At 37.8% G+C, this 24,523-nt stretch overlaps 1 protein-coding gene across 12 annotated transcripts in view; it reads right to left on the bottom strand.

The window, feature by feature from the left end:
* The window catches only part of RYR3 (ryanodine receptor 3), a 217,712-nt gene that overhangs the window by 139,793 nt on the left and 53,396 nt on the right, over positions 1-24,523 (bottom strand). For 6 of the 12 annotated variants that reach the window (XM_061380161.1, XM_061380166.1, XM_061380162.1 and 3 more), the window contains exons 4-11: positions 20,069-20,143; positions 19,196-19,274; positions 15,051-15,163; positions 14,477-14,576; positions 10,271-10,364; positions 8,088-8,165; positions 7,108-7,264; positions 1,879-2,052 (exon numbers count right to left, since the gene is read on the bottom strand). In XM_061380161.1, the coding sequence (XP_061236145.1) occupies positions 1,879-2,052; positions 7,108-7,264; positions 8,088-8,165; positions 10,271-10,364; positions 14,477-14,576; positions 15,051-15,163; positions 19,196-19,274; positions 20,069-20,143 (870 nt within the window). The remainder of the gene's footprint in view (positions 1-1,878; positions 2,053-7,107; positions 7,265-8,087; positions 8,166-10,270; positions 10,365-14,476; positions 14,577-15,050; positions 15,164-19,195; positions 19,275-20,068; positions 20,144-24,523) is intronic. The other 6 variants (XM_061380163.1, XM_061380170.1, XM_061380172.1 and 3 more) reach the window with 1 other exon arrangement.

The raw sequence follows: 24,523 nt of genomic DNA, 5'->3' as shown, positions 1-24,523 counted from the left end.
CATCTTTCCTCTTCGTTCAAGTACTTTGTATAGAGTCACACTGTGGATGACTTCATCAGCTTAAATACCACATACAGAAGGATCCATGGGTCTACCTGGCAAAGACTTGAACCCCTGGTTACCACGATCTCAGAGAGAGATGCAAGAGATAAAAATTCTGGCAGAAATCGTGCAACATGAGCCTCACAAATGAAGCCAGAATTTCTTACCTATTTGTGTCTTGCAAAGATAACACAATAACTAGATACATGAAACTACACCAAAGCCAATCAACAGAAATTTTTACCTGGAACCCCAGCCCTCTCCCCACCCCCACCAAAGGCAGACCCTTTTGCAGTCAGCTTGAAAAGGATTACAGTGACTGAAAGTGAAAAATCTCCTGACAAAAATGATGATGAAGGACCCATCATTTTACCCCAAGGGATGTACAAATTCTTTATAAAATTATAGTCTAGTACTATATTTTGCAGAGGATAAAAAACTATTTATTGCCTCCATGGAAATACAACTACAGGAAGCAATAAGGTTTGGGTTTTCTTCTGTTTGAAGGTGCTTAACAGGAGACAATTGTCCAGGTGAGAGGGCAACAAAAGATTTGGCATCTTTGAACATGAATGAAACAGTTTGAAAGGAGAATAAAAGTGACAGGCAATCATGGAAGTTGTTTTAGTCCTTTGCTGTTGAGCAGAAAATTGGGGGAAAAAAAAAAACCCTAAGCTTTACAGGAAGCTAGTATAAAATTCTTCAGTTGAATACAGAGGAAGAATCTACATGCTGCCTTTTCAAGAAGGAAAATCAGACCCTCTGAGGAAACAGAATCCCATACCCAACACTGTCATGGGAAAGGAAGAGATAACCTTGTGTGAGTAATTCTCTTATGAAGAAAATACTGAGTGACAGGCAGACAAAGAAGAACTTCTCTGACAGCAAGGTTGCTAACAGAGACACTTACTGCCCATTTATGACCACATGTGTTGCACAAATAAATGAGATTGTGTCAGGAGTGTGCTGAGGACCTCATTTTTAATATTACAGTGCTTGTGTACAGGTATCCTCTTGGCAATGTACATACAAGCCATTAAAGAAAATGTCCCGACATGTTCAGTAATGAATTTTTTTCTTTTTCATGTTCTAATGTTAGACTAAAATTGAAAAAAAATCTGTGTATATAAGCAATCATTTGGCAATGATGCAATTATGCAAAGGGAGTACTAAACCTGCTAATAGTGAATGAAACTTAAACATAATTTGAAGAGATAACAGGCCACATGATCCTTAAGAATATAACATTACATTCAAAATATACTAATACCTTATAATCAAAAGGCTGAGAAAAAGACCTTCTTGATGCCACAAAATTCTATCTAACATTTTGACAGGAAATTTTTCATTAATACACCCTTAAGAAACTTGAGAAGGTTCTAGCCTCCAATTCTTACTTCATACTGTATACTGTATTAAAAAAATCTAAAATACCAATGAAAATAAGATCACTTACAAGTTTACATTGTTAAACAGTACAGATTTTCAAAACAATGATTTTCACCATCCAAATCAGGAATTTCAGTATTTTACTGCAGTATCAAAAATAAAAATTGAGCCCAAATTAATAATTTCTTCTGGCAAGATAAATAGATAGATGCATTTTTTACTGGCAAAATTTTTCTTCAGTTACATAGCTATGTTAATAGCCACCACTGTTTATCATTTTAGAAGGAAACATTTACACCATTCTCAATACACCATTTTCCATAAAGCACAGAACAATTAAACCCACAATTGCTATATTGGTAGAATGGTAAAAAACAGGACAGACAGAAAATGTTATGCAACTAACATTCATTTTACAAGTGACTGAAAAAAAGCCTTAAACGTTACCTTTCTTTTCAAGGGACCTAAACGTGCTGATTTAGCATCTTGCGCTTTGTAAGTCAACCATAAAGCACTAGCCACATGTTGGACAAAACAGATTGAATCACCATACTTTATTTCTGGGACTCCCATTCCATCAATGTCACGTTTAAGACTAGAGTCCTGCTTTTCTTTTAGCTCCTAAAAAGATAAAATAAAAGCTGGCGTTTAATTTCTGTACCAGAACAGGATAAACCATGGAATTCTACACAGAGGAATAATGCCTCTGTATTGCAACAACCAACAAAGATGAAGCTTTTTAAATACATACAGTTTAGCTTTTACATTTATTTTAATTTTAACTTTTTATTTCCCTATGTATTTTATTTTCCATGTATCCATTTTTAAGAGGAATTAGATTCTTTCAAATATCTTTAAAGACATTGCTCTACGCTCAGCTGGAATATCCAGTAAAATTTTTAAGCCCAATCTATTACTTAATCCCATACTTCATCATGTACAACCAGAGGATCTTAAGTCTCCAGCACAAAAGCAAGTTGTCATTTTGGGGGTTATTTTTTAGCAAAATAGTTTTCCTTTCCAAACTGAATTCAGGAATAAGAACAGAATTATGCAGCAATTTCTGTAATAGCAAATTATGGATGCATGCACATATGTGTGATTAAGCTGACAATTCTGAGTAATTAGATTATAAATCTTTTTGTATGATTTCAAATGCTGATGGACTTAAGTGTTGGTAGTTGCTCATTTGTTGTTAAGTACACAAAATGTGATAGACATTGAGACACAGTTTAAATTTTTATATGGGTTTTCTTACTTCATTTCAGTTTACTGAATGTTCAACATCTGCGGAGTAAAGAGAAGTTCTATTTTAACTACACTAATCTACTTTCATTTATATGGAATGTAGCTGTCACATTTTAACAGTTGAAACAGACAGCATTATAATGTCAAGATGAAGTAGAATGAAATTACAAAACATTCCTTGGGGATACCATTACAATATCAAGACTATTGGGAAATCATATTTACACTATCACATACAGATAGGGATGAACTCTTTCAATACATACTTACTGTGAAGCTGTTAAATGAAATGCAATAAAATAGCATAAAAACTCATTAACTGACAGCAATTAATTATTTGGGTTTGCATAGCACCCTGAAGATTAAAACAGTTTTCTGAAATATTACATCTGCATCAAGAATCAAGCATGAAGGAAAATCTCAATGAAAGAAATCAACAAGTGATACGAACTAAGTTACGTTTAAAAAAACTGAGCCACCCTGCCCCTTTTGGACAACACTAAGCAAAGAAAAACCAAGATATCTTAATTTCAGAAACAAAATTTTAGAATTATTTTGGGAGCCTGAAGGCTGTCTTCCCTTTAAGCAATACAGCATAAATTCTTCTTCATGATGTTCTGCTCCCTGTACTCTGTCCAGTTTGTCTAGGATTTCAGCCAAGTCATTTGATAGCAGTGTGTAAAGACAGGGTGTATTTTCAAACAGCTGAGAAGTATAATCAGCGAAAGATTATCAGCAGAGAAGGAAAAAAAAAAATCTGTTATTTGGATATTTGTACATATTTTAGCAGCAAAATATCCAAACACTTTCTCCTTCAAAACTCTCTCTTCACAATCTATTCTCAGTTTAACTCCCTCAGGCCATGATGAATCAAGTTGAAGAAAATTAATCAATTCAAAGAAAACAAATCACATCTTGGGTCTGGAAGATGGCAAACGAAAAATAACAGTAATAAAAAAAACCCAAAACAACACAGAAGAAGGAATGAATACAGGAACTTGAGGTCAAAGCTGTCAAAACTTGCATATTTCCCAAGGTAATGTACTAGAAGGCAGGCAAGTTTTAGAAGATGAGAAAATTAACAGTCATAGATTCCTATGTGATAGAAGGAAAGTAAGGAACAGCAGTGTGAACAGGACAAATAAACCCAACTTTATAACATTTTTTCAACGGTCCTCTTGTAAAAATTCTTGAAATCTCAAGTGTTTTCTATGTACCCCTAAGAAGAGTAAGACAACCCAACTGCTGAACTCTTATTATATCTAACCTACCTGAGCTAACTAAAATTGTATCTTTTGGTGTTGCACACTGGTATTGCATTAAAAGTACTGCCATAGCTACCCCAATTTAACAATAGAAAAAAGATAAAAGTTCTACAAATGTAAGAGAAGAGGACTAATACATTTACCTATCCTGATAGTGGGCTTACTAAACTTTGTGTATTTTGTTGTATACACTTCTACAACCAGTAGGCAAGGGAAAAAAAAAAAAGAAAATATGATTTTGCTTTCTCAATTCTCCTCCCATATAAAATAAGTAGGGAAAGAAAGCTTTAAAACTGTGTTTAAAATGCAGTGCTTACTGGGAAATGATAATTGTAAAATATAAACTTACAAATAAATACTTGAACTGCTAGAGACGATTGTAAGTGAAGGATTCTGTAATATCTATAATATTAAACTTTATGATTACTACTCAACTATTACGACATCCTAATGTCATGTTGAGCCCCTAAGATAGCTACATGCTGGCAGTAATATTAAAATATCAAATCCTTCTGCATGAGTCATCCGTGACTTTTCAATGTGTCAGAATGTTACTTACTCAGACTACAGCAATAACTTCTTCATTGTCAATTGTATATACCATCAGGAAAATAAGATATGAAACCTCAAATATTAATTCTAGGCTATAATAATTTAAAACCAAACAAGTATTTTTAAATATGCTCTTGTTTTTCACTGTATTTATTCCCCAAGAAATTTATAAGCAGAATCAAGGTTCTGCAGAGTATACTGAGCCAAGTACTGTGCTGGAATGAGAACACCCCATTTCAAAGCAGGATTCCATCTGCTGTAGGGAAACTGCTGCCTCTGTGGTCACAAGGCATTATGGAACCACTGCCTTAAAATATAAAGGTTAACATTTTAAAACTTTATGGAAAGTAAGATCTACATTAAACCCAACAAAAGGCATAATTTGGGGGGTTCATTAGCATACTCTTTCACTTTTTTAAAAGCTCCCTTCTACTTTTATTTGTGTAAGAATATATTAAGGAAATTACTAATCTGAATTTCATAATTTAAAATATTTGTTTCAATTTCTAGTATTACCCAGTAAAAAGAAAGAAAAAAAACCCAAACCAAAAAACAGCAGTGAAAGTAAATGCAATAGGAATGCAATCACAGGTTTTGAAATGCAAGGAACACATCAACTGCTGAACTGGTATGCAACAATGCTGAGAATGAATGTATTTTTTTTTTCAACAAAAGGAGTCTCTGTAACAACTACTTGAAAAATAAGGCTTTAAGTCATGTGTTACAGGCTCCTGAATACTCCAGATAGCTCTGCCTACTGGCACATATACTTTGCCTTTCTTTTTTTTTTTTTCTTTTTTTTTTCTCTTTTTTTTTTTTTCCCACAAAACCCCTTTTGCTGGCTTCCAAACTGGAGAGAATACCTCAATGGCGAAATGTTTCATTTCCTTTTGGATACTCCACAGCAATGTATATTCACAGTTATCTGAATTCAGTGTTGACCCCACCTGGGGGCTGGACTAGATGAATTCCCAAGGTTTAGAAAGATTTCTTTCTAATCAGAATTATTCCATGATTATAAAGGACGGGAGTGCTGTAAACAGACACATATTCCAGAACCCTATTTTTAAAGATTTGTACATAGCTGGATAGGAAGATATTAGACAGTTATCTTGAAATTCCCCTTAGTTCATGCCATGTTAAAGTCCAGGAAAGCGAAAACATTTCTTAATTGAAAAAATGAAGAGGAGAAAACAAAGGTTTACAAGTACAAATATGCAGAAATTAAGATAATCACACTTGCATATATGTAGCCTAGCTATCAGTTCTACAGTTCTTTTCCTCACAATCTGTATACAATCAGCACTTGATTTTAAGACTGATTTCCTTCTTACAGTCCAAATCAACCTCTGAGGTTCTTTTGTTTCCAAAACCCCACCTTTGTTTTTTCAGGAAGAGTTATCACTGCTTGTTCACCTCGACTTTGGAAACACTAACGTTTCTACTCATGGGCCTGTGCAGCTCTCACCTGCCCAGATAATAAGCAATTATTCTTATTCTTGGCACAGGAAAAAGCAAGTTTATAACCTATTGTGAGATAAAAATTACTCTTTCCTATAGAGGACAGCACAAGTCCTAGGATGAAGAGGTGCTGAATTCGCATTTCATAGCACAAGTCCTAGGATGAAGAGGTGCTGAATTCGCATTTCATATAAAAATGTATAACAACTATTTTATGTACAAACACAGTAGAAGAGATGATGCATTACACAGTCATTACTGATTTCTGCATAATTAATTGCTAGTGAGGGCACCTTAAGCATTTTGGTGATTTAGACTCTGAATACTAAATCTTACCTACCATATACCTAACTTTAAAGATTCATTTTCACTGCTTTTCAGGGACCATAGAGCATTCAGAATTGCATGGAACATTTAACTTCTCATACTTGATAAAAACCCGTACTGTAGCAGCTATGGCAACTATTTAGAAGTAATATGAAATCATGTAAAAAATTTGCATCATCTTTGTTGTAAAAACCTTTCATTTTTTGGAAAAAAGTCATTAAGCTTGCCTACCTCCATAATCATTCTTCATCCTCTCTCACTTGCAGTTTTTCTCAGCTGGAAATGATGAAAAAGCTAGTAGCATGCAATTAGCAGCTCACTAAGGAGTACAGTCTAAAAACATATGGCTTAGAAATCACTGAATAAATTTTCCTTGCAATTCACCTATCAGCACACTGCACAAAGAACAGCTAAGGCAGAGTTTTGTCCAATTGAACTGAATTCAGTTGAATTCAATTATGACAGGTACAGCTGGAATGAATAACATTCTAATGACATTTCAACTAAAATGGTTCTGTAGTGATTAAAGCATTCATATTAAACCACTGTATCTTGCATTGTATTAGTACTCAATCTTGTTTTTTTAACCTGTTAACTGTTTAGTTTACTCTAAAATTTATTCATTATCCCTTTTTTCTCTAAAGGAAACCTCTCTTACTCTTGATTCAGGTTATTTATCTTTGTATTTAAATACATAATCCCTGTCAATTACTTCAATTTAGAAATTAAAAGTAATTTAGAAAGTCATTGAACAGATGAACAAATACAGATCTAGTATCTGAGTCCTCCACATTTAATACAAACTTGCATTGACATTATTTACCTTCGATACTCTAAAACAAAAGGCAGTAGACGTTGTGTCCGACTTTTCTCTGTCTAACATTGCAAGTCCTTCATCTTCACTCAAAGCCAAGTACTTTCCTGTCGTAATATGTCGAAGGCGGAAAGGCTGTCCCCATCTGATGTTACTTCCACTCCAGCTAAATGTATGAGACATCAAAACATAATTGATGAAATAAGCATAACTAGTATTTCTATTTGGGCCCAAAAGGAGATTCAGAAAACAGAATGTGTTATATACATTCCCCTTTTTTGCTTTTGTTTTCAATATCTGCAGTGTAACAGATGCAAAACTGTTAATACATTTTCAAAAGGCACTCTGGGAAGGAGTATAGCTTTAATATTCTTGTTTCAAATACCCTCTCTCTGCTTTAGTAGGGTGTTACCTATGGTATCCATAAAAAAATCCTACTTGTTTCTGAAAAATACTGACGTGTAAATTAACTACTATATTTCAGTTATTTTATTTGACTGTCTAAATAAACCAATTAAACCTAAGTGAGAACATTCCAAAGAACTATTTTACCTTATTGTGTATATTGAAATTTCACTTTCAACGAGTTAACAGATCACCCAAGAGGGAGACACAAGTCTAAAAATACCCCACAAAAAACAATAAACACCTACATAGAATATTACTGTTCTAATTTCCACCCATGCTTCTGAAATTCCAAGTGAAAATTAGGAAAGCATTTTACTTTTGGACAGAAGTAATGTCTGAGGCAAACGAATCTTACAGGCATCACTGCTTTTAATATGGGACACAGATGAGAAATCTTAAAATACTGACATTCCCCATATGACTATATCATGACAGATTACTTTTCATTATTCACCATGAGCATACTACATATATAACAGGACAAGCATATCACTCATGTCCTGCCTTATGGGTCTGTAGCAATCAAATTGCTGTTAACACAGCAAGAGTTGGTAACAAAAAAGTTCAAAAAATATCAGTACCTTATTCGCAGGGGTTCTACTCTCCACAAAGACCTTGCTCGAATGCAAGCTCCTCCGGTTTCATAAAGTACTTTCCTACTGAAAAGATTTAAAAGATCATCTTGTGTTTATTTGTGCTACATACATTTAAAACTTAAACCTCTTTAAACTGTGTAGGACTCCTCTCTGGCTCAAAAGTAATAATTAATTTCCTCTATTTGACCTCCTTCATTTCTCCTTGGCCCAAATCAACCATTACTTCTGTGAAGGAATACCATAGCTAGATCTCTGTTCACCTTTTACACTTCTTAAATTCCTGTACTACCTAAATTCTCTAACCCTTTTCTATACGCAACACTGTACTAGCATTAGTGACCTGCTTTTACAGTAATGAAACTGCAAGTAAAAGAATTGCTGCTTATTCACAATGGCATCCATGTGACATTTTTCTTCATCTTCTTCTTGATTCTATCAATACACCCATCTTTTTCTGAGTTTTTGCCAAGCCTGTCTTTTTGATGTTCAGTAAGTCCACCCTTTGTATTTTCACTTGACCTACAAAAAAAGACCTTAAGATTCTTGACAGAGAATACTCTCTTGTGTGAGTTGTTAAGGACTATTCTCTACAAAACCCTTCAGAAAATTAAATGTCTGTTCTAGAACAGAGAAACTATCACTGTTGTCTTACTTAGCTTATTTAATAACCCTAATAGAATGTATAGAACTGATTAAACAAAGAGATAGAAATAAACACAACCATTTTCTACAGCTCTTTGTCCTGCTCCTTTTGCTATGTTATTTTTTCATGTATTCATCTTGGTTTGTATAATGTGAGAGTGACTCCTACGACTATGATACAGTACAAAGCTGGTCTTATGTATATTATGAAGCTCACAAATCCAAAAGATCTTACAACTCCAAATCATTAATCTTAGCACACTGTTATCACTATCACTAAGAAAATAAAAACTCCTGCAACTTCTGCAACAAATGAGTATTTGAAAATGCTGAATTCATATTTTCTTATTTTAGGAATATAAATACATAGATTTCATTAAGGAAAAAATAAACTTTTTTAATGTTACCCTTTTATGTATTTAGTTTTAAAAACATAGAGCAGAGCTTAAGGCAGTAACACTAAATATATATCTAAAAGAACATACAGGCAATAGGAGTATACAACTGTTTTTGGCTTTAACTTTAGCTGACTTCTAGATAAGTAACAGCAATAACATGGTACAGCATTTCTGAACGTATTTTGAAAAGGATCAATACCTGTTTTAACCTTATTAAGACTGGTTGTTTATAATATTCTTGAATATGAAATCTATTCAACACAAGGTATCTAGATCTTAATACTTTCACTAGTACTTTTATACTTGCTGTTCACATTTTCACATTCAGCACAAACTTTTTATCTTTTTTTCTATACACATATGGAAAAGAACAGCAAAAGAAAAAAATCACCAGTGAAGTTCTCTGACATTCGGTTTGGGTTTTATTTTGGCTTTGGAGACGTTTTTGCACTACAGAAACGTAAACATGGAAAATTTAGAGCTGAAAACTTTACTTCCCATAACTGAATGTTACTTGTGCTATCATACTAACTAAAGCACCACTTCTTTACCACAAGTGGTACAGCTGAATATGATCTTACTTGTTGAATATGATTTTTAATGCTGGGGGTTTTGTGTATCAAAATTATTATCTTGTTGTGTTTTTGATTATCAGCAAAATGAAAATTTAAGTTCAAATGATAAAATATAATGACTGTAGACCTAAGTTTAACACAGAAGTGATTTAGTCTAGGTAATTTAATTATCTTCACATATTAAACAAATTTGAAAGAGCAAGAACTTGCAAAAAGGTGCAAAATATATAAAATACTGCTTAGGCCTTTTATTTATTTATTTAATTGCCACCTTCCCTGCTAATGCTTGCTTACAGTAGTGCACATTAAAGATAAATAACATAACAGGCTGAAATCTCACTGGAAATCAACTATTTGAATTTCAATAATAAAAGAAATCATGACTAATTTTCTGCTTAGTAGGTCTCAACTTCTTGTAACAATGTCACTGCCTAATTATAAACAGCTGTAAAGACTGTTTAATGTATCTAATCTCAAATTCAACTGACAATCAACAATCTACTTTTTTGAGAGAAGGAAATGTATAATAATGCATCACTGCACAACTACTTACTTGTGCTGTGAATCATTCTGATCTGTAGATGGAATAGTCAAACACTCATCATGGCCATGGAAAAGACGTACTACATGCCCACCAAGAAGATATCCTGTAGAAGCAGCACATTTACTCATTAGCTTTGATACTGACAATATAAAAATAACACCCTCAAAAAATTAAAAAAAACTCAAAAGGCTGAGGTGAAATCTATACTGTGAATTTTCTCTCATAACTGAAATTAAATAAGAACAAAAATCTTAGTATAACAAAACTATTTTTTAGTATTTTTTCCAATTGAAAATACTTCTGAAAATTAAAACAAAAAGAAAGCCAACCGTATCCTGGGCTGCATCAAAAGGAGCATGACCAGCAGGTCGAAGGAGGTGATCCTGCCCCTCTACTCTGCTCTTGTGAGACCTCACCTGGAGTATTGTGTGCAGTTCTGGTGTCCTCATCATAAAAAGGACATGGAACTTTTGGAAGAAGTCCAGAGGAGGGCCACGAGGATGATCAGGGGAATGGAGCACCTCCCATATGAAGATAGGCTAAGAAAGTGCGGGCTGTTAAGCCTGGAGAAGGGAAGGCTGCGTGGAGACCTCATAGCAGCTTTCCAGTATCTGAAGGGGGCCTATAGGGATGCTGGGGAGGAACTCTTCATTAGGGACTGTAGTGATAGGATCAGGGGTAATGGCTTAAAACTTAAGGGAAGTTTAGATTGGATATAAGGAGGAAATTCTTTATTGTGAGAGTGGTGAGGCACTGGAATGGGTTGCCCAGGGAAGCTATGAATGCTGCATCCCTGGCAGTGTTCAAGGCCAGGTTGGATGAGGCCTTGGGTGATGTGGTTTAGAGCAAGGTGTCCCTGCCCATGGCAGGGGAGTTGGAACTTGATGATCTTAAGGTCCTTTCCAACCCTAACTATTCTATGATTCTACGATTCTACTTCAACATTTTAAAATCAGGATTCTGGAACAGAAAAAGAAAATAAAAACTCCTGCAACTTCTGCAACAAAAAACTGGATGCTTTAGGTAAAAGTTAAATCAAATGTATACTACAGTTTCCTCCCTCTTAATACAATTTAAATGTTCTCAATACAAAGTAATTTGGTGAGTTCATCGGTTTGTTCTGACATTCATAATTTGTGTCAAAATTTAAACTGCACAGCAGCAGCGGCAGGAGACAGAGGACAAAAAATCACTTAGCAGTTCTGAAGTTTAATGGAAGCAAACTTTACAATCCATTTAACACAATGACTACAGGTCAAAACCAGGCACTTAGCATCAGAGAAAAAAGGAAAAGAAAAGAAAAAAATGGTGTAGGAGGAGAATGATTCATCAGCCCCTCAGTCCAAATTGTTCTGACCTTGTAAGTGAAATTGATGCCTTTTAAAATAACAAACACACATAAAGGAGGAAGGGTAGAAGGAAAACTTCATACTGTACGGCTGATTCAATATAAATTAGTAAATTAGGAAAACAGTAACTGGCAATTATCCTGTTGGTGAGTAATACAAAGGTCAAAGCAATGAAAGTATGTAGAAAACAACAAAACCCCACAGAAACATTTCTGATCTTACTCTTCCATCACAGGTACTTGACACACAAAAAGTATGTTGTCCAATTTCCAGTCCAGTTTTAGACAGGAAATACCACTTTCTCTGTCTGTCCATTGAACCTGAGATAGGCTACTAAGTCTTGTGATATAAGGTATTACTTTGATAAAAAAACTGACACCGAAGACCTAATTCTCAGCTTACCCCACTCTACCTTTTTTTTCTTTTTAATTATTATTACGAAATTTTTAATTATGTTTCTGATTGTGAGCTACACAGTACAGGAGCTGCAAGTACAGCAAAGGACCACTATGATGATTAAGAGACTTGGGCATCTCACACATGAGGATAGGCTTAGAGAACTGGGACTGTTTGACCTGTAGAGAGAAGAGAGCCAGACTCTCTTCAGTGGTGCCCAGTGACAGGCCAAGAGGTCACAGATACAAACTGAAACACAGGAGGGTCTGTCTGAACAACAGGAACCACTTTATCAAGGGTGCTTGGCACTGGCACAGGTTGCCCAGAGAGGTTGTGGAGTCTCCCTCCTTAGAGGTGTTTAAAAGCTACCTGGACATAGCCCTGGACAATTTGCTCCTGGTGGCCCTGCTTGAGCAGGTCCCTTCCAACCTCAACCACTGTGTGATCCTGTAATCATGAAATTTAGCTGCCAAATCCTTCCTGATACAGAAATCTAACATATACCACTGATCTTCCATAACCTCTGTGTAGCTCATTATGCTTGTCACCTGTTACAAATTTTTATTTTCACTATCAGATTACTTACTGTAGATTTTACTATACTATATTTTCTATTTGCTTGATTTTTTTATTTTTTTTTTTGCCTGTGAAACCTGAGAATAGAAGGACTTTTCCAGAGTTAACCTCTACTCTATTTATGATGCATGCTGGCAGGGGACCAGATAGCCATTTATAAATATACAGCTCCAGCATAACACAGTTCTTGCAGAAGCAATCAGAAAGTATAACAAGGAAAAACCATATCACATACGCTTTTAAAATGAAAACTTACAAACACTTTGAGACAATTTTTTTTATGGGCCAGTGAACAGACATACTGTGGGATGCTGATTTAAACCACCTGGGGTTAAAAGGACCCAACCACAGCTCACATAAGCCTACTGACTGTTAACACTATACAAAATCAACATTTTTTGGCTTTAGTTATTGTGCAGCTCCTACTCCCCAAAATTAAACTGAATAAAGTCATCTGTTGCTGTGTAGGGTTTGTGTGACAAAGTTTTGATTGCAGGGGGGAGAGAGGGGAAGGAGGGGGCTACTGGTGTAGCTTCTATGAGTAGTTTCTAGAAGCTTCCCCTATGTCCAACAGAGCCAGTGCTGGCTGGCTCCAAGACAGAACTGCCACTGGCCAAGACTGAGTCCATCAGCAATGGTGGAAGCACCCGTAGGATAACATATTTAAGAACCGGAAATAATCTGCTGTGAAACAGCAGCCAGAGGAATGAGAATGAGAGCAACAGCTCTGCAGACACAAAAGTCGGTGAAGGAGAGGAGAAGCTTCTCCAGGTGCTGGAACAGATTCACCTGCAGCCTGTGGTGCAGACTGTGGTGAGGCAGGCTGTGCCCCTGCAGCCATGGAGGTCCACAGTGGAGTAGATCTCCACCTGCAGTCCATGAAGGACACCATACCAAAGCAGGGGGATGCCCAAATAAGGCTGTGATTCTGTGGGAAGCCCGCTCTGGAGCAAGCTCCTGGCAGGACTTGTGGCCCCATGAAGAATGGAGCCTGCACTAGAGCAGGTTTGCTGCAGGACTTGTGACACCACAGGAAACCCACACTGGAGCAGCCTGTTCCTGAAGGACTGCACCCAACTGGAGAGACCCACACTGAAGGCATGGAAGAGTGTGAGTTCTCCCCCTCAGGAGAAAGAAGCAGCAAAGACAATGTGCCGTGAACTGACCATAACTCCTGTTCCCCATCCCCCTGAGGCACTGTCAGGGATGAGAGACAACACATGCGTGAAGTTAAGCCCTGGAAGAAGGAAGGGCTGGGGTGAAAGTGTTTTAAGATTGGGTTTATTTCCTGTTATTCTAGTCAGATATGACTGGTAATAAATTAAGCTAATTTTGCCAAGTCAAGTCTGTTTTACTCATGATGGTAAATGGTGAAAGTCTGCCCTATCCCTACCTCAACACACGAGTCTTTTGCCTTTTGTTACATTTTCTCTCCCCTGACCAGCTGAACAGGAGAGTGACAGAATGGCTTTTGTGGATACCTGGTCCAACCAGGGTCACACTAACACAGTTGCACTCTCCATCCTAATTTCTCATGCAGCTTTTTATCCTTTCCTATTCTAAAGTTGCAGCACTTATTTAGCTTTTCTACAGTTAACTTGGCTGATGTAGCTGTATTTCTTCATTTTCCCTTTCATTATTCTCCAATGCTTATTTTATTTGCATTAAGCTCTCTGGTTTGATATTTTAAGGGTGTTGTAGTTTTAAGGGTTTTTTTTTGTACTGGTTTTGGGGTTTTTTTGGTGGGTTGGTTGTGTTTTTGGGGAGGTTTTTTTGGCTTGGTTTGGGTTTTTTTGTCTTTTGTTTGGTTGGTTTTTTTAATTATGACTCCTTATGAAAAGCACTACAAAGTAATCTAAAGAAAATACATTTCTAAATAAGCAAAATGACAAACCTTCTGTAATGTTGCTTCCTGAGCATGTAGGATGTACATTCCATAGCGTCTGCATAAAGGAGGCATCAACCTGAATACTTCCATTTGATATAGAGAGATGCTGAAATAAGGCAACAGTAACAAGAAATGGTGAAATTTATTCACTTAAAAATATTTAGTATATTGATTTCTCAACAAAATATAAATATATAATCAAGTAAATATACTAATATTCTTTAAAAAGAGTAGTCGCTTGCTCTTAAAATTAACTCTTCTAAATCTAACCAGCAGGCTCCAGCTGCATCTTAGAAATCTTCCACAGTTATGAAAGGAAAAACTTCCCAAAACAGAAAATGCTGAAGTATGCCTTGGGGTAAAGGCATGGAAGCAGTCTTGTTTTGGGGAAGGGGAAAACCTTTCCCTCAGGAAAAATAAATAAATAAATAATAATAATTAAAAAATGCGCTCATTACAACTGGGCATTATTTCCCATATGAGAAAAACATATCATTCATAGGAATCCCAACAATTTTCCCCAACTCCTCATAGCACTTTCTTCCCACCACATGTCCACTTGCTAAACGAACAAACCTACCAGGTATCTTTCCGAGGACACACTGACCAAGATAAGATCATCACCTATTCGAACTTTTTCTCCTTCTGACCTTTGTTTAGAAGCAGGGTGTATTGTCCACCAGCATGCCTCACCTAAAGGACAGAGATACTTACTGAGTGTATACAAAACAGACAACTCTCAGGAAACTTAAGGCTATCTTTATACAACATTAAAATACTGCAGTAAAGAATTGTTTTATAAGACATTCACCTTCTAATACCACCTCATTCCTCTTTTCAATCCATTACTATTTTTTTTCTTTCCTTGAAACATTCTGTCAACCACTCTTTGCCATCATTGAAGTTAATATTTCTCTTTGCATGTTTTTTTTTTTAAAGCAACTAACCACTTATAAAACATTGCTCAGAACTGCCCTCACGTCCAGGCTCTCACTGCCAGTAAATTGCTTACAGTTACCTCAGTCTTAATTATCACCTTGTATCTCATCTTTTGCTTAATGTTCATATTTAATTCAGCATCTTCTTTATCATTTCCACTCTAAGCTACATTTATGCTGTAGAATACAGAATTTTGAAACAAATACTCCGTAACTTTACAGTATTACTATACTACAAATATCAGTTCTGGGAGCAGTTCCATTAGCAATAGAGACCTTATAACTACAGGATAGATAAAGCTAAGGGTGATAACCACAGAACATTTCTTACACATTAACTTTAACATTCCAGATTACTTTACACATACACCCATGCACACACCACGTCTGGGAAGATTACCTAATTCATTCCACAATTTCACACCCTTCAGGGTTTAGTTAAGACCCTGAAGAAAAGTTAAATACAGCTTTCCTACTGGGCAATGCAGTGGGAGAAAATGAAAAAAGGTAAAATTGGTAGCATAAGACAAAAATCTGTTTGATCAACTAAAAAATTTCATGTAATACCTTCTCAAAATTTGAAGGTTATGAACCTAATTATAAAGAAGACAATAAATAAATTTTACATCCCTTAAGTATGAAGTGCTAAATCTTTAAAAAAAAGTAATTTTAAATATCTACTGGCTTTTCACTCAACACCTGTTAGGTGAAGAATACCTCCTTCAGCTGAAATTGATTCAATAGGACAGTTTCATGGTGGGGGAAGTAGGGCAAGGGGAAGTGACTGTATAGTGTTCAGTTTACAAGCATGCAGTAGTTACCAAAAGCCTCTGTACAGAACCAGAATTAAGTATTCCTTTCATATGTTGCTTTTCATATCTTACCTATGTGTACAAGGCTTTTTTGTATATGTACAGTTAAGCAAATGCCAATATTTGCTTAACTGCTTAACTGTAAAAAAAAAACCAACAAGGTGGTTGGTGCCAGCCAGCATGGCTTCACTAAGGGGAAATCCTGCCTGACCAGTTGGGTGGCCTTCTATGATGGGGCTACAGAACTGATGGACAGCAGTAGAGCAGTTGATGTCATCTACCTGGATTTGTGTAAACCGTTCAACGCTGTCCCACACGACATCCTTGTCTCTAAATTGGAGAGATATCAATTTGATGGATGGACCACTCAGTGGATAAAGAACTGAATGGATGGCCGCACACAAAGAGTTGTGGTCAATGGCTCAATGTCCAGCTGGATGCCAGTAACGAGTGGTGTCCCTCAGGGATCGGTGCTGGGACTGGTCTTCTTCAACATCTTTGTCACTGACATGTACAGTGGGATTGAGTGCGCCCTCAGCAAGTTTGCCGATGACATTAAGCTGTGTGGTTCGATTGATACGCTGGAGGGAAGGAATGCCATTCAGAGGGACCTCGACACACTTGTGAGGTGGGCTGATGCCAACCTCATGAAGTTTAACCATGCCAAGTGCAAGGTCCTACACCTGGGTCAGAGCAATCCCAGACACAGCTACAGGTTGAGCAGAGAAGAGATTCAGAGCAGCCCTAGGGAAAAGGACTTGGGGGTGTTGGTCAATGAGAAAATTAAGATGAGCTGGCTTCACTGTGTGCTCGCAGCCCAGAAAGCCAACCATATCCTGGCCTGCATCAAAAGGAGCATGACCAGCAGGTCGAAGGAGGTGATCCTGCCCCTCTACTCTGCTCTTGTGAGACCTCACCTGGAGTATCGTGTGCAGTTCTGGTGTCCTCAACATAAAAAGGACATGGAACTGTTGGAACAAGTCCGGAGGAGGGCCATGAGGGTGATCAGGGGATTGAAGCACCTCCTCTATGAAGACAGGCTGAGAAAGTGCAGACTGGAGAAGAGAAGGCTGCGTGGAGACCTCCTAGAGCAGCCTTCCAGTATCTGAAGGGGGCCTATAGGGATGCTGAGGAGGGACTCTTCATTAGGGACTGTAGTGATAGGATCAGAGGTAACGGGTTGAAACTTAAACAGGGGAAGTTTAGATTGGATACGAGGAGGAAATTCTTTATTGTGAGAGTGGTGAGGCAGTGGAATGTGTTGCCCAGGGAAGCTGTGAATGCTCCATCCCTGTCAGTGTTCAAGACCAGGTTGGATTAGGCTTTGTGTGATATGGTCCAGTGTGAGGTGTCCCTGCCCATGGCAGGGGGGTTGGAACTTGATGATCTTAAGGTCCTTTCCAAAGCTAACTATTCTATGATTCTATATGAGACAACTACAGATACTCATCACAAAACCTCTGGACACATGCACAATAACTCTGAAAAAAACCCTATAAAATTATAAAGACAGATTTCACTGAACCTATTCTCAGAGAAACAGAACACATACATTCCGTTTAGCAATGTGCCTAAAGAAAATTGTCTCCATCTAAGGCAACAACTAAAGATATAGTCAAGTAACAAGCTGCTAAGATCTGAGACATATATAATATAATAATCTATGGCTACAAATAACTGAAAGACAAATTTCACTCATTCATAACAGAAGGTCATATAGATAGTCAAAACCACCTGAAAAGTTTCAAAAATCATGGTCCACAAACATTTTGACACCTACATTAGCAATACCCTTTCATCATCCATTGGTCTATTTTGATTTTAATTTCTTTTCAAAATAATGAATTGCAATTGAAAGCACAAGTTTATATTAATACAACTGGCATTTCTTTATTGGAAGTCTGTATACAGTGGGATCTCTATACAGGTACTTAGATTTTCCCTTCAAGGTACATGTCTAGGCCTGGGTACTACAGGGTAACTTGTCACTTTCTGATGAGCACCCATTTCTTTCAGTAACCATTAACACTATGTATATACAGCAGCATGTAAACCTATTTGCGTTCTTTGTGGCCGGGTTGCGTTTAAATTCATTTAACATAGCTCCCAGTGGCATCTCATAATTTATATGGGATTTCATGGATGCACAATCATTTTTACTATATTTCTGTCAGCAGCACTGTTACTGGCAGTGCTCCTGGAAATCTACTAATTAGATTTTAAAACCTTCTCATCATTTCTTGTTTGTAACGTATCTCTTCCACTCTGACTCATTATTATTTTGCTCCATTTTATGCTTCTGTTTTTCTTCAGCTTTTTTAGCAATGCGTTGATTACATTATTTCTGGTTTCCTGCATTTTAAATTTCATACTTCCTTTGCTGTATGGTTACATATACATGCTGAATGCACCCAAATATGGCTTTTCCGTACTCTAATTATATTGAAAGTGCTGAACCACACACATCAGAAAACAAACACATCAAATTTATCCAATTGCATTTTTTTACGTTGACCATTATCACCAGTATCATTCCAGTTGTGGTAACTCAAAGGGACTCTCATATTCTTACACAAAGTCAGTACTCATAGAATCATAGAATAGTTAAGGTTGGAAAGGACCTTAAGATCATCAAGTTCCACCCCCCCTGCCATGGGCAGGGACACCTCACACTAAACTGTGTTGCCCGAGGAACTGTCCAACCTGGCCTTGAACACCGACAGGGATGAAGCATTCACAACCTCCCTGGGCAACCCATTCCAGTGCCTCACCACCCTCACAATAAAGGACTTTTTCCTTATATCTAACCTGAACTTCCCCTGTTAAATTATCAAAAGTCATCAGTATTAACAGTCATCACTTTCTCTAATGAACACAGACATGACATTCATAAGCTTACAGTGTCACCAATTTCAACACCTCTTCTAAAACAAGAAATGTGTGACACGTTTTCCATCAAAAATAACTTGCCATACCTGCTGCATTTTCTCGCAGTCCCACATCAAATGCAAGTTTATCTGTCTGGGATCTTGATGATGTTAAACATGTCAAATACTGCAAAAGAGTAAAATTATTGAAAACAAAACCCCATCAATATACACTAATGCACATGCCAAATCAGTACATTCACGTGGAGTCACATGGCTCTATCTTACGATCAGCCTGTACTCAACTTTTTAAAATTAAGCATGACGCTTAATATATATAAGCTCTTCCTTACTTTAAAACATCAAAACACTTTTCCTCTTCAGCAGTATTTCTCTGTGCAGTTCAGCTTCTACTTTCCAAAGTTTCAAATAGTTCAGAATTACTGTAATAGGTTTTCTTCATGAAAACTTCACTTAGGTATAATTACATGGGCCCTAGTAAGTCGAAGGTCCACAACAGTAAAAAATTTCCCATTGTACAACGTAGTGAAACAAAATTTATATAAAAGTAGCCTGAAGATAGCACGTTTGTGGGCATAGTCTCTGGGAACTATGGGATGTTAAAAGAAACAACTTACAAAATATGATGGAAAAAATAACACAATGCAATGAATTCATTTGTGATAGCAGCAATTTGCTTATGGAATTATCATTAAAATGGATTCTTTAATGACACAGAAATAATCCTTGGGTAAAGGAGCTTTTCAGCTAGATTTCTGTGTGAAATGGATTGAAAAATCTGAATTTAAAATATGAGGGCTACTTCCATTGTGCTGAAACACAATAACCTATTTTCTTATCTAGTGCAGAAGAGAACTTAGAAACAACTTTCTTCCAAATTTTATGTATTTTTGACATAGATAAAAATATGTTTATTTAAATTTCATGTTACTCATTCTCTGCAAGTGTTCATTCACTTACCATTTCACTAAACGAATGTCGAAGTAGTATAGCATGGCCATACAGCAGGGTTCTGTGTCCACCCCCTTGAGCTGCCTACAGAACATGACAGAAAATGTCATAACACTGCACTGTGTGGACTATGATCACAATTACGTAATAGTACAAGGAACTACCGTAGTTCAAGTAATAACTGCAAATAGATAAAGCAAATTATGAAATGGATATGCTGGGCAAAAAAACATAATTAGGAAGTAGCTACAGCATTAGCCAAATATCTGCTAAGGGAGCAAATATTTGGTCAAAGACTCTTATTGTGACCTATATCTTTACTATAAGTAAAACCACAGCATTAAAAAAAAAAAAAAAATTCAAATAAAGATGCTACTTACCTTTCTTATAAACTTCTCAGAGGCATTAAAAAAAGAAAAGTAGCAAAATAAATATACATACATACACAAATTGAAATCTGAAAGAGGAAAAAAGCACCCACTGGCCAGAATAGTTTTAGCACATATGAAGGATATCTTCTTGCTAAGATTAACGCTATCTTAAGCATTTGCCAGATTAATTAGAGCAACTACATCCATAATTTCAACCAAGCACAGTTAATAGTTTCGAATATGGCAATATATTACTAGATCAGGGAGAGGCAAAACTAGATTTTCCATATGCTTCCTTTAGAGAATTCGCCACCATCTTTTCAGTTCCTTTTGGTGACCAGAAGAAAATAAATCCCAAGGAAAGAATCTTAACAAGAATGTTAGCTATGGAACAACAGACAACAAGCTTTACACCTTTTCAAGTCTGAATCTCTCAGCTTTTTTCTGCATCTACTATCTTGTTTCCTACTTATTTATACATAAAAAGCCCATTCAAACTTAAATGAACAATATGACCAAGAAATTAAATCATAGAATCATAGAATAGTTAGGGTTGGAAAGGACCTTAAGATCATCAAGTTCCAAACCCCCTGCCATGGGCAGGGACACCTCACACTAAACCATATCACACAAAGCCTAATCCAACCTGGTCTTGAACACTGACAGGGATGGAGCATTCACAGCTTCCCTGGGCAACACATTCCACTGCCTCACCACTCTCACAATAAAGAATTTCCTCCTCGTATCCAATCTAAACTTCCCCTGTTTAAGTTTCAACCTGTTACCCCTGATCCTATCACTACAGTCCCTAATGAAGAGTCCCTCCTCAGCATCCCTATAGGCCCCCTTCAGATACTGGAAGGCTGCTCTAGGAGGTCTCCATGCAGCCTTCTCTTCTCCAGTCTGCACTTTCTCAGCCTATCTTCATACAGGAGGTGCTTCAATCCCCTGATCACCCTCATGGCCCTCCTCCGGACTTGTTCCAACAGTTCCATGTCCTTTTTATGTTGAGGACACCAGGACTGCACACGATACTCCAGGTGAGGTCTCACAAGAGCAGAGTAGAGGGGCAGGATCACCTCCTTCGACCTGCTGGTCATGCTCCTTTTGATGCAGGCCAGGATATGGTTGGCTTTCTGGGCTGTGAATGCACACTGAAGCCGGCTCATCTTAATTTTCTCATCGACTAACACCCCCAAGTCCTTCTCCACAGGGCTGCTCTGAATCTCATCTTTCCACAACCTGTTGCTGTTCTGGGATTGCTCCGACCCAGGTGTAGGACCTTGCACTTGGCATGGTTAAACTTCATGAGGTTGGCATCAGCCCACCTCACAAGTGTGTCGAGGTCCCTCTGAATGGCATTCCTTCCCTCCAGCGTATCAACCGAATCACACAGCTTAGTGCCATCGGCAAACTTGCTGAGGGTGCACTCAATCCCACTCTCCATGTCAGTGATGAAGATGTTGAAGAAGACTGGTCCCAACACCGATCCCTGAGGGACACCACTCGTTACTGGCATCCAGCTGGACACTGAGCCATTGACCACAACTCTTTGCGTGCAGCCATCCATCCAGCTCCTTATCCACCGAGTGGTGCATTCATCAAATTGATGTCTCTTCAATTTAGAGACAGGGATGTTGTGCAGGACAGTGTCAAAAGCTTTACACAAATCCAGGTAGATGACATCAACTCCTCTACCCCTGTCCATCAGTTCTGTAGCCCCATCATAAAAGGCCACCCAACTGGTCAAGCAGGATTTCCCCTCAGTGAAGCCATGCTGGCTGTCACCAAGCACCTTGTTGATTTTCATGTGCTTTACCATACGTTCCAGGAGAATCTGCTCCAAGATTTTGTCAGGCACAGAAGTGAGACTGAGTGGTCTGTAATTCCCTGAGTCATCCATTTCCCCTTCTTGAAAATGGGGGTTATATTACCCTTTTTCCACTCGTCGGGAACTTCACCTGACTGCCATGATTTTTCAAATATGATGGACAGTGGCTGAGCAACCACAACTGCCAGCTCCTTCAGGACCCACAGATGGATTTCATCAGGACCCATGGACTTGTGCACGTTCAGATTTTTAAGATGGTCTCGAACCAGATCTTCTCCTACAGTGGGCCTAGGGTCTTCATTCTCACAGTCCCTGTGTCTCCCTTCCGAGACTTGAGTGGTACGGTTAGAGCATTTGCCAGTGAAGACTGAGGTAAAGAAGCCATTAAGAACCTCAGCCTTCTCCAAATCCAGGGTACCCAGTTCTTCCAATAGCTTCTGGAGGGAGCCTACATTGTCCCTACTCTGTCTTTTATTCATTATGTACCTATAGAATCCCTTCCTGTTATCCTTAACATCCCTAGCCAAGTTTAATTCCAGTTGCGCCTCAGCTTTCCTAACCGGGTCCCTAGCTTCCCGGACAACATCCCTGTATTCTTCCCAGGCCACCTGTCCTTGCTTCCACCTTCTATAAGCCTTTTTTTCCCTCAAATTTTCCTCAGCAGCTCCTTATCCATCCAAGGAGGTCTCCTGGCCCTCCTGCTGCACTTCCTTCTAGTTGGGATGCAACACTCCTGAGCTTGTAAAAGGCTGATTAGAAACAGTAAATAAAAAAAAATCCAAAAGCTACTCCAAAATATGTCATCCATTAAAAAATTGTTTTAACAATATATCCTGCAGGAATTTACCCCAGCTTGGGAAAGAAAACCAGAAAAACATTATGTAACAGAGTATACAATACTTCTCCATAACTTACAACACTTTTTTAATCAATAAGGAAAACCTTAACAGCAAAATCAACTGTAATTACAAACAGGTTCTCAGAAGAAAATTACATGTATTCAATATGTAACAAATATAGGCATACTGAGAGCAAGCAATAAAGCACCTCATGCTATTTTTTTTACTGAAAGCTTTTAAGTGAACCACTAGTATTTTTAAGGCTGACTCACTAAAAAAAAAAAAAAAAACCAAGCAAAAACCAAACAGAAAAACACCAAAAAAACAACAACAAAGTAACAAACCCCAACAACAAAAACCCCAAATCTAATAAGCTACATTCTTCCTCTAGAAAAATCTGAAACAGCAGAACTCTTCCAAACTAAGTTTAATATGGAAAGCAATCCAATCGAATGATAGACTGGTAGAACCAATGCCTGACTACCCTTTTGGTGAAGAAATATTTCCAACTACCAAACCTGAACTTCCCCTGGCACAGCTTGAGGCTATTGACTCTTGTCCTGTCACTTGTTACTTGGGAGAAGAGACCAGCCACCTCCCCACTCCATCTTCCTTTCAGATGGTTGTAGAAAGCGATAAGGTCCCCACTGGGCCTTCTCTTCTCCAGACATTCCTCATAAGACTTGTGCTTTAAGCTTCTGGTCCTTCTCTGGACCCACTCCAGCAACTCAGTATCTCTCTTGTAATGAGGGGCCCAGAACTGAACACAGTATTTGAGTATTTCTGATAGAGGGTGGGATGCTATTGGCCACCTTGACTGCCTGGGCACAAGCTGGCTCATGTTCAGCTGGCTGTCAATCAGCTTTTCCACAGTCCTTTCCACCAAGCAGCTTTCCAGCCGCTCTTCCCCAAGCCTGTGGCATTGCATGGGGTTGTTGTGGCGCAACTGCGTGACCTGGCAATTTGGCTTGTTGAACCTCATACAGTTGACCTCAGTCCATCAATCCAGTCTGTCCAGATCCCTCTGCAGAGCCTTCCTACCCCCAAGCACATCAGCACTCCCATCCAATTTGGTGTTGTCTGCAAATTTACTGAGGTTGCACTCAACCTACTCATCCAGATCGTCAACAAAGATATGAATCAAGACTAGCCCCAGTACTGAACCCTGAGGGACACCAGCAGTGACCAGTTGCAACCAGATGTGACACCATTTACCACCACTCTTTGGTCACTACCATGCAGCCAGTTTTTATCCCAGTGAAGAATCCATCTCTCCAGGCCACAGGCAGCCAGTTTCTCTAGGACAACACTGTGGGAGACAGTGTAAAACACTTCTTTAAGGTATAAATAGACAATGTCTACAGCTTTTCCCTCATCAAGCAGTCAGGTCACCTTGTCATAGCAGATGAGGTCAGTGTATGAA

Source organism: Neopsephotus bourkii, unplaced genomic scaffold, assembly GCF_033783945.1.
Source record: "Neopsephotus bourkii isolate Nb327-2 ecotype Australia unplaced genomic scaffold, CSIRO-AGI_Nbou_v1 NB_1792, whole genome shotgun sequence".
Taxonomy (NCBI): Eukaryota; Metazoa; Chordata; class Aves; order Psittaciformes; family Psittacidae; genus Neopsephotus; species Neopsephotus bourkii.
Note: the sequence above shows the minus strand (reverse complement) of the source record. Positions and strands in the feature narration are given on the sequence as shown.